General features: G+C 41.9%; 1 protein-coding gene across 1 annotated transcript; it reads right to left on the minus strand.

Annotated features, from left to right (window-relative positions):
- Positions 1-1004: 1004 nt before the first annotated feature.
- LOC121888618 (dermatan-sulfate epimerase-like protein) lies at positions 1005-7846 on the minus strand. Its single transcript, XM_042400237.1, has one exon. It carries the CDS (start codon positions 6692-6694, stop codon positions 3038-3040), a length of 3657 nt encoding a protein of 1218 aa, XP_042256171.1. The 5' UTR covers positions 6695-7846; the 3' UTR covers positions 1005-3037.
- Between the last annotated feature and the right edge of the window lie 1762 nt (positions 7847-9608).

Below are 9608 nucleotides of genomic sequence, written 5' to 3' on the forward strand. Positions count from 1 at the left end.
ATCAAAAGCCAAAAGCCAATGAAGCATATTTAATAAACCCATCCTGTGTTAGTCTTATGTAAAATCTTAGTAACTAGTAAATATACTGTAGCTGTAAATAAACATAGATGGAAGATGGAAATACTTAAGTAAATTGCAAACATATTTACCTAAATAAATGTGCTGTAGCATCAGTAAATTATTAATTAACCCTCAGTAAAATAATTTATTACAACAAACACTATATACAGATGACTTACTTTATGAGCAAGTGGTACCATAAAATATATTTAGAGCTGCTGTAAAAGTAAGATGCATAATTTTAAGTATGTCAAGATGAGTGCTGATATTAAGATTGTTTCCAATCACTCCTAAATCCAGAGAGAATCAAAACAGGCCTCTTAACAGCCAGCGAGTGCAAGTCCAGACTTGTAGAAACCTCCCTTCCAAAACATTTGCCTGAGGTTTTTGCAGAGAATAATATGCCTCTGCATAGAGGGATTAGGCAAAGAGGACCCTGCCAAGCATTAGAGTGTTACAGGAGGGATCAAGAACAAATGAGTAATGAAATGACTGACTCACTGAGACCATTCTGAGACATGAGACACGGCATGCGCTCTTTCAAAGCCTGCTCCAGTTAAGGCATGTTTAATGCGCCTCAAGTTCCCATCTCAGTCAGAGCATGACATAAGAATTTCCTGACATGTTTTTAATTGTTAGCTCCTCCTTGTCATGCACGTCACCCATATAAGCAATTAGGCTTCTGCCATCCGTGTCTAATAAAATGGAGATTTCGCTGCTGCATAATTGTGGCAGCACAGAGACATCTGCATAAGTTGACATTTTACTAGTGGGTTAGCAGTAACCATAGTGAAAGAAACCGTGAACAAATTACAATGTATGTTCTGTCTTTTGTAGTGATAGATAATAGCTAGTTCAACACGGGTGTAATAACAATATCTGCAGCTAATGAGGACGGATGTTATGTAATCCTAGTACGAGATAATACACTGCATCGAGACTGGTTGCCAATATATTTATGAATTTATTATTTTCTTTACATTATCTCCACCTTCTGCTCCAGAGCCCACAGAAAACCGTTATAAAGAAAATGATTGTAATTCAAGGCCACAGAAGCAAGGAACCATATCCCCACGAGCAAATACAAAACAGAGTTGGTAACAGGATTGCAACACCAAAGTGAAAGCATGTCTGCCAAGTCTACACATTCAAAGACCACAAACATCAAACAGGTTTTCCAGGCAGTCAAGGGTTTCAGTGTTCATAGAGAAGAAAACAAACAGGACTGTTTCTAGCTGAGAAAAGATGGATATTTCCAAATGAGCACAATGCGTTTTTTTTTTTTTTTTTTCCTGTGTACAGATGCGATTGAGAGTCTATAATAGAGTGTACCATCTTTATGTTAAATGTGATCCATTTACAGTACAAAAATGTTTAAGCGAGACAGCATTAAAGGTTAGTGAGGAGCATATATTTTTGCCCAGCTTGTTGGCCAAAAGAGCATAACATCACAGAGTAGAAATGGTCTCTGACTTGTTTTTTTAAAACTATACTTCATATTCAACCCCTGCTCGATCCACTTCTTTCTGAACGCTTTCAAGACAAACGCCCAAAAGATCATTTGATATCTGATCGACCAGGACAGGAAATAGAAACTTGTGCTGTTTGCATTTCCTCTGGGCCTTAGCACAGCAATAAAACACAGGGTAAGCCTCAGTTATGGCATTTTGCAGATTAATATGAGTAGCTGAGGGGGATGCTTTGGAAATTGCTTTGACTAGAAATGTGTCAAGGCTGACAGTTTTTTGTTTTTTTAGTTTGATCCCTATTAAGCACTTCCCTCTGATCTAATTCAATAAATGCCAAAGGGAGTTATAATAATCATATTCATTCCTGATCCTTTGGGATATGTGTCTTTGGAACCCATAAATACTTCTAACTTTCTTTCTTCTAGACATAATAACTTCAGAGGTTTATATATCTTCAGATGTTTATATTTCCAAGCTAATCGAGTACATACAGTAAAGTTAGCTTTGGAAAAATGCACTGAATCCCATATACAATCAAAACAGTCCCTGTGAAAGTGCTAAGCCACCAAACCGTCTTGACATCTTTTGAGCTTCAAATAAAATCCCTCTATTGGTGTACCCTTTATAATGAAAATACAATCCATTTCTTTTATATGTCTATATTACAGCAATAAAGCACTACCTCTACTGTCATCATTTTCTCTGCTTTGCAAAAGTCTATACAATGCAGCATTATTTTTCAACAGTTTTAAAGGGAAACAGCACTCAAAATTCAGATATTAAAATTTATGACAGCCAAATTAGTCCTTGTGAAAGCTCTCTCCCAAAGCTACAAATTAAGACTGTCAATAAATATGAGCCTTACTTCTTAATGAGCTTCATAACATATCTGTTCCAAAACCAGTAAATATCCCTTGATCTTGCTGAAATAATTCCAGTAATAACAGATATGAATTTTGCAGAAACAGCTTTCTGACATCACAGATTAGGGATGGGAGAAACTCCCATTTTTCATCTCTTACTAAGACACACAGAATATAATCTTCACAGAGAAACTGAGCTGTTCTAAGACGCTGTAAAAACACCAAATTTATGCTGAAATTCAGTGGCATTTCTCTTTAAGACACAGCTGCATGTAAGACAGCAAAGGTCTAGAGTATCACTCAATAAAAGAGTGCTACAAGTAAGTGTGAAGGGCTGCTGGGGGAAAAGAATATTAACAGAAGCTTCCTTCCACCCATTTTAATGTAAAATATTCCTCCATCACAAACATCTGTTGTTGTAGTTGGTACATCACTGTACACACACCCAAAAAAAATACAACTAACAGAAAAAGAAAAAAAAAACTTGAACACAGACAGTTTAGCCTAATGCTACCTAGTTTTTCCTCAATTTGTAACATCTTTTTAAAATTTAAGGTCAGTGCAAAAACAACTTTACAGAACTCAGTGAGACTGGCAGCTACAGTAAACAAGACAGCTCCGTATCAGCTGACCAGCAGCAGTAAGTTAACTGGCAAATCTGGTGTAACCCAGCCTCTTCATCACACTCCAACATATGTCCTCTGTTAATCTGATGTCCTTTCTTGGCATATTTTGCCTCCACATGTTAATATTGGCTGGTGAAATGTCTCCTTCATACATTAGATTGTACAGGTTTGTGGAGGTGGTAAATATAAGTTGGTTGAGGGCTGCGGGTGAGACGGGCACCCCTAGAAATGTGTGAATGTTCTCTGCGGTTTCCTGGGGGAAGTTGACCACGTCCTCAAACCTCACTTGGAGGTAGGACTCCTCGGGGAGGCTCTCGCTGACCCTCAGCACTGCTGCGGTGTGAGCCAGCCACAGATGAGCCAGTATCAGGACAGGGTTTGTCTCCGCACGGGACAGCAGCCTCTGTATTATTTTAAACTCTGGTGCCACAGTTGGGCAACCATCCCTGACAGCATCCTCCTTGAATATCAAGGAAAGGTGCTGTGGGATGTTCTTAAGCGAGTAAAGGCTGGGTTTACTGTTATATACCATGAGATAAATCCATGCTCGAGGGTCCCTGACCAAATAGATTGTCCTCAGTGAAGGTCCCACAACCTCCTGGATGAAAGGCAGTTTGAGCGCCCAGCTTCCACTTCGCATGTTGAGGACCACACGGGTGTTGGGATACTCAGCGACATGGCGTCTCATCTCCCTAACATACTCTGCGTCTCTGTCCAGACTGGCTCTCAGTTTGCCCTTCAGCTCAGATGCTGGCTCCCTCCTCCTAGATCTTTTCTTTCTGTCCCTGGAGGGGCCAACTTTCTGGGGTTGTTTGACCCTGCTGCCCTCCACCAGCTGAATGTTTTGCAAATGCAGCTTGGTGTTGTGGACCAGCGAATGCAGCCAGCCCTGGATAATCTTAAATCGTCCATGCACAGCATCTGACCTTGACCACTCACAGGCATCAACAAGAGAGTCAAACTCAAACTCAGTCTCTGGAATGTCCACATGTTCGGTGGGAACCCTAATGTAAACAAAGTCAGAGATGTTGTAGAAAAGGTGCTTGAGTATTTCTGAGCCTGAACCGGGAAGGGTTGTTATGAGGACAGTAGGGAGGGGGAGCCGGCGCTGCTCATACAGTCTGATTTGTTTGTTTACTTCACTTTTGGCACCTGCACCTTTCCATTTTACCCCACAGAGAAGCTGATCGCAGCTGTTAGACACAAACAGCAACTCGGCTATCCACAGGATGAGCACGGAGAGGAGGGCGTAACGCATCAGCCTGCTGAAGCAGACATAAAACTTTCTCTGCATGGTCAAAAATCCTATGGCCACACAGAGAACAACCCCTGCTATCACATTGACTGTAAATCCAAAGTCAAACAGCTGATTATCACTACTTATTTGTTTGGGGATGAGTTGTGTCCCAAGGCCATATCGTGTGATTTGATATCTATCCTCCACTTTACAATGACCTCCAAATCCTAAATAAGTCAGCCTTGCTCCTATGTCTTTGTAGTTTGTAGCTATAGAGACGATCTTCTCTGTGTTATTTATGGTTAAAGAAAGTCTCACGCCATTCTTGCTATTATCCATAAATCTACAGTTGGACACTTTGACATATGGTCCGTGTAGCACATAAGCCACTCTGCTGACGGTGCCTGTCATTGGAAAAGTGACATTGACATACTGTGTCCACCTCTTTTTAAACTCAGCCGCCTGCTCTGCCTCTTGTATCCTGGTATCAGGGCTGTGACCCTGGGTGTCGAACCAGAACATTTTATAATGAGCGTCCCACACGTCCATCATTGCACCGTTATATCTGTCCATAAATCTGAAAGGAACATATTTAAAATCAATGTCAAGGTTGTGGAAAAAAGCACTGAGTGACTTCACTGGTGAATCACCCCACTTCTCCACATGGTCAAGCACCAGCAGCGTTTGTGAGTTGAGCAAAACCAAAGCTCTGTACACACTCTTTAGTTTCATAGCGGGGGAGTAAGCCGATGCAGCTTCACCACTCACAAACATGGTGTCCCTGTGCGAGGAGGCGACTATCACCTCCCCCCTTGCATCACCCACCCCCTCATCAGTCCAGCGCAGCCACTTGGCGCATTCCCCCAACTGACCCTCCCAGGGAGTGTTACACTGACTGGTAGGAGACGGGCTGAACACCAGTACATTGTTAAGATAGCTGTATTTTGGGCCATAAAGTGCTTCAGACACAAATACTTGTCCATTAGGAGCAAATGTGAAAGAATTCTGGTCTGGGTGCTCATGACCTGGGTTAAAGCTGTTCCAGCCATCCACCCAGGAGTAAGGCTTGTCATGGACAATGTCATAGACTGCACGGCCACCCAGTTTGCCAGACTTAAAGGAGACAAAAGTATTACCCTGACCATTGGGCAGCCCAGCTCCGTAGGTAACCACACCCCAGTTTGAGAAAATATGCATCCAGGCTTTGCCAAAGTTGTGGGGAGGTTGTGGTGTGAGGTGGGAGTTGTACCAGATGTATTCTGTGTGAAGTGTAGCCCAGCGCTGGGCAGATGACTGCCCCATGGGACCATCCTTGGGCCGGTGCTTTCTAATCTGTTGAGCCAACCAGTTACCCGTTCCATTCCTCATGATGAATGTGTCGAGAAAGACAAGCTGGCTCTCTGGACCATAAAACCAGTTGTAGTTGGAGTCTGCTATGCCAACTGTTCTCTGAAACCCTGGCAACAGAGTAGCATAATAAAACCAGAAGTGTCCTCGCAGCCAGTTGTTCTGCATGTTGTCGATGTTGAAGTGGCGCTGAGCTAAGAAGACATACTGTGTGATGGACTTGGCTGTGTAGCTCCCGTAGGCTACTCCCTCGTCCAGTGACCCATCAACAATATGGTTTAGGAGAAACATTGTTTTCTCCATATAGTTCACCGACACTTGTTTCCAGATCATGGACTCTGGGTCATCATGCGAACCCACCACTATTGCACCAGTCATGATGGCTAATATATTAGTGGTTTGATGATTCTGGAGATACTGTTTCCCCCACCCCCTGTACTTAGAGAGCTCATACAGCTCCTCCGTCTCAGAGCGAATTTTCTTGAGGTAAACATCCTTCCGCCGTCCATCCAGGTAAGAGTAAATAAAGTCATAGGCAGTAGCAAACCCAGTGAGAGAGTGCGCCATGGGAACTTCGTCATTAGGGGCACTTGTCACCTTCCAGTCTGGGTATTCAGCCATCCTATCCATAAACTTGATAAGAAACTGCAGGGCAGCAGAGTCCTCTGGGCACAACAGGCAGTAGAGAGCCAAGGGAGGCAGGTTGTTCCCATAAATCTCATTCCACTTGCTTGTAAACTCCTCGTGTTTTGCAGGGGGCATATAAAAAGGAACATTGGACAACATGGTGAGCACCGCCGCCCGGATGACTTTGAATATGTGACTGTGGGTGGTGGAGGACCTTTGCCTCAAGTGCAACACATCCACTTGGTTAAAATACAGGTTGGGGTGAGAATCAGCAGAGTGGTGTTTCCACTGCTCGGTCGCTTTGTCATGTGTGAGCTTGACCTGCAGCAAATCATCTGTAAAAATGTCTCTGTCCGTGGCATTGAAGACCCCCGAGAAAGCCGCCCCCACTGCGAACAGCGGTAATAAAAAGACAGAATATACAACCCAGTTAACTGCCATGTTGCCCGGCATTTGTGAATACATTTTACTGGGTTTCAAAATTAGGGAGCTGGATGTTTTCCTCCATAAAAAATGTTGTTGTAATGTCCCATAACTTCAGTTGTGATTCAGTCAAAATCCAGGTAAATATATATTTGTTCGGGGTGCAATATAAAAAAAGTCCCATGCATGATAGTCAAGAGGAAGGAGAAAGAAAAAACTTTAGTGCAAGAACAAACACTTTCCATATCCACTTGTAACAATCTTGTAACAGTTTGCAAAGGCAGCAAAACACATCACACTAAATATCAATGTCTGGTAGAGAAAACATCGTTCAGTTCTCTTTTAAATTGCAATCCAAGACACACATATACACACACACACAGAAAAAAAAAATCTTTAGCTTATGTGTGCATGTTTTCCTCGGTCCTCATAGTAATATGGATGCTCCTGAAGACTGGCATGTCCCCCCTCGCGTGCGCCACTAACTCATATTGATCTCCTCCCCAAAACATTTCCTCTCGAACAAACATCAGTCAGCCCCAGTCTGTGTCAGGTCCAATCACAGCCACCCAAAGACTCCGTGTGCACCCCGACCGAGCTGCAACATCCATGGACATGAACCTCGGCAAACAACGCATCTCCGCAGACAACATCGCTTGGTATCCCGCTGCAGACACCCTTAACTGCCTGGTGCTTAAATCTGCAAATCCTGATCTGGAAATTGATCCCCTTGCATTGTCAAATCGGGTCCTCTCCTTTTCCCCCCCTCTCCAGTTTCCACGCTTTATCCTCCGCGATTAGTCTGGTGAAGTCTGAAAACAGGAAAGTTGTCGTCACTCCTCAAGTATTCAAAGAATGAGACATTGTTCCGATTGTCCGAAGGGAAACAGTAAATAAGCCTCTCAAATGCTGGAGATCCCACATGTAAATCTACACCGGAGAGATATTTACGTGCCCGCTGCCTTTGGAGACACACATCTCAGAAGTAAAGGCTGTGTATGTGTGTGTTTCTCCGGACGCGTCTCCCGTTGTGTCCTCTCGACTGTTCAACACAGTCAGTTTGATTGTTTTCCTGCACTGGATGGAAAATTTCCACTGTACAAACTGTAGAGGGAGCCGTGACTTCAGAAGCCCAGCCTCATCTCTCATGTAGAGTGGGAAGGCTGAATATTCATTTCATAGATTTTTTTTTCTCTCTCTCTGTATTCCTAACGGGGTGGTTGACTTATTTTCCTGCTCAATATAAAGACTTTAGAGGGGGAAATCATACAAGTGATGAGTTTTTTTAATAGCCTACCAGCCCCCAAGTGTTATTTAATTTAACATTTTACACAAGTTAACGGGAATGACTTCTTATTTGCAAAAAAAGTGACCCTTCAATGGGTAAATGAAAGTGCACAAAAACAAGAGGGAGGCTAAGACAACAGAAACAAGCAATGTAATAAAAAAACTAATATAGAGAGGGGTAGTATGTATTGACCCACACTTAAGAGACACTAAGTTCTTTCTGGCAATAAAGACTCAACTGATATTGCAGCCTTTTAAAGGAATAGTTTGACATTTTTGGAAATATGCTTATTTGCTTTCATGCAGAGAGTATATGAGAAAAACACTACCGTTGTTATATTTATCTGTTCAATGTAAGGCTTCAGCCAGCAGCTGATTAGCTTTGGGAAACAGCTAGCCTGGCGCTGTCCGAAGGTTAAAAAAAAGAAAAAAAAAATCCACCCACCAGCACTGCTATAGCTCACTAATTAACACATATCTCATTTGTTAAATCCATATAAAAACAGAAGTGTAGAAACATATGCTACTTAAGCTAAGCTGCTGTATAACTGGCTGCTGTAGCCTTATTGAGAGGACAAATAGAACAAACAGGGATATCAATCTGTCATTTAACATTCTGCAAGAAAGCAAATAAAATTTCATTTCCCAAAATGTCAAACTATTATCTTAAAATAAAACCAGAATTTTTGTGTTGACTATGAGTAGTTTTGCTCAAGTTTTTGTTCGCTATTTGACATTTGCACCTTCATTTGTACCAATATCAGATGGATCCATATCACACAAATGATTTGCATTACAGGATAGATCTCAAAGATATTTAATTTGAAATGGCCTTTTTTCCCCCCCTAAATGTCTTATAACATCTTTTTATCCTCTGTTTCAGTTGCATGCCTTTGTAACGCATTTCCTGAGGCGACAGAAAGGCATCCAATAACCTCAAAAGCATCTCTCCTCCGAGAAATGTGTGACATTTGCCTGTCCTAACACGTGGCACCATGGACTCATTGATCAGCTCATTCTGTGTATATTAAGCTTCTGGGCAGCATCTTCATTTAATGATGGATCACTTTCTCTGTACTCAGCTCACATGTGTGTTCTGCAGCATGCTATCCCACAGGGACCACTGTTGCATGATGCTTTTTCTTTCCTCCCCACAGCTCAAAAGCACACGCTACAGGCACACAGTTGGCCTTATCAGCATCACTGCAGGAAACACGCACAATAATCTCTCTAAGGACAAAAATCTTCCATATGGAGAGGAGATACACTGCAACAAAAAAAAAAGCAGCTTCATTTTAAACAGTGATGATAATCTTGAAACGAGATCAATCAGATTGCTTCTTAAACATTAAGATTGTATTTCTGGAATCAAGAAAAGGCTTGAGAACTCTGTAAACACCAGACAGATTTTTTAAAAACTTATTTTAAGAAAAAGAAAAACATCAGCATATGTTCCTCCACTGCTTCAACTGCCAACTCGGCAAAGCAGCAAATCCCCACTTAATTGCCCTTTTTTATCTTTATAATCTATTATAATTATGTAATCTATATAATATATACATAATATTCATAATTATGAAATGATTACTGTACTTCACTTGGCTTCCAGTCCTGTATGTAAATGTTGCCCCTGTTGTCAACAACTGTGGTAACTGCGTTTTATAACATT

This window comes from Thunnus maccoyii, chromosome 21 (assembly GCF_910596095.1).
Source record: "Thunnus maccoyii chromosome 21, fThuMac1.1, whole genome shotgun sequence".
In the NCBI taxonomy this organism is placed as follows: Eukaryota; Metazoa; Chordata; class Actinopteri; order Scombriformes; family Scombridae; genus Thunnus; species Thunnus maccoyii.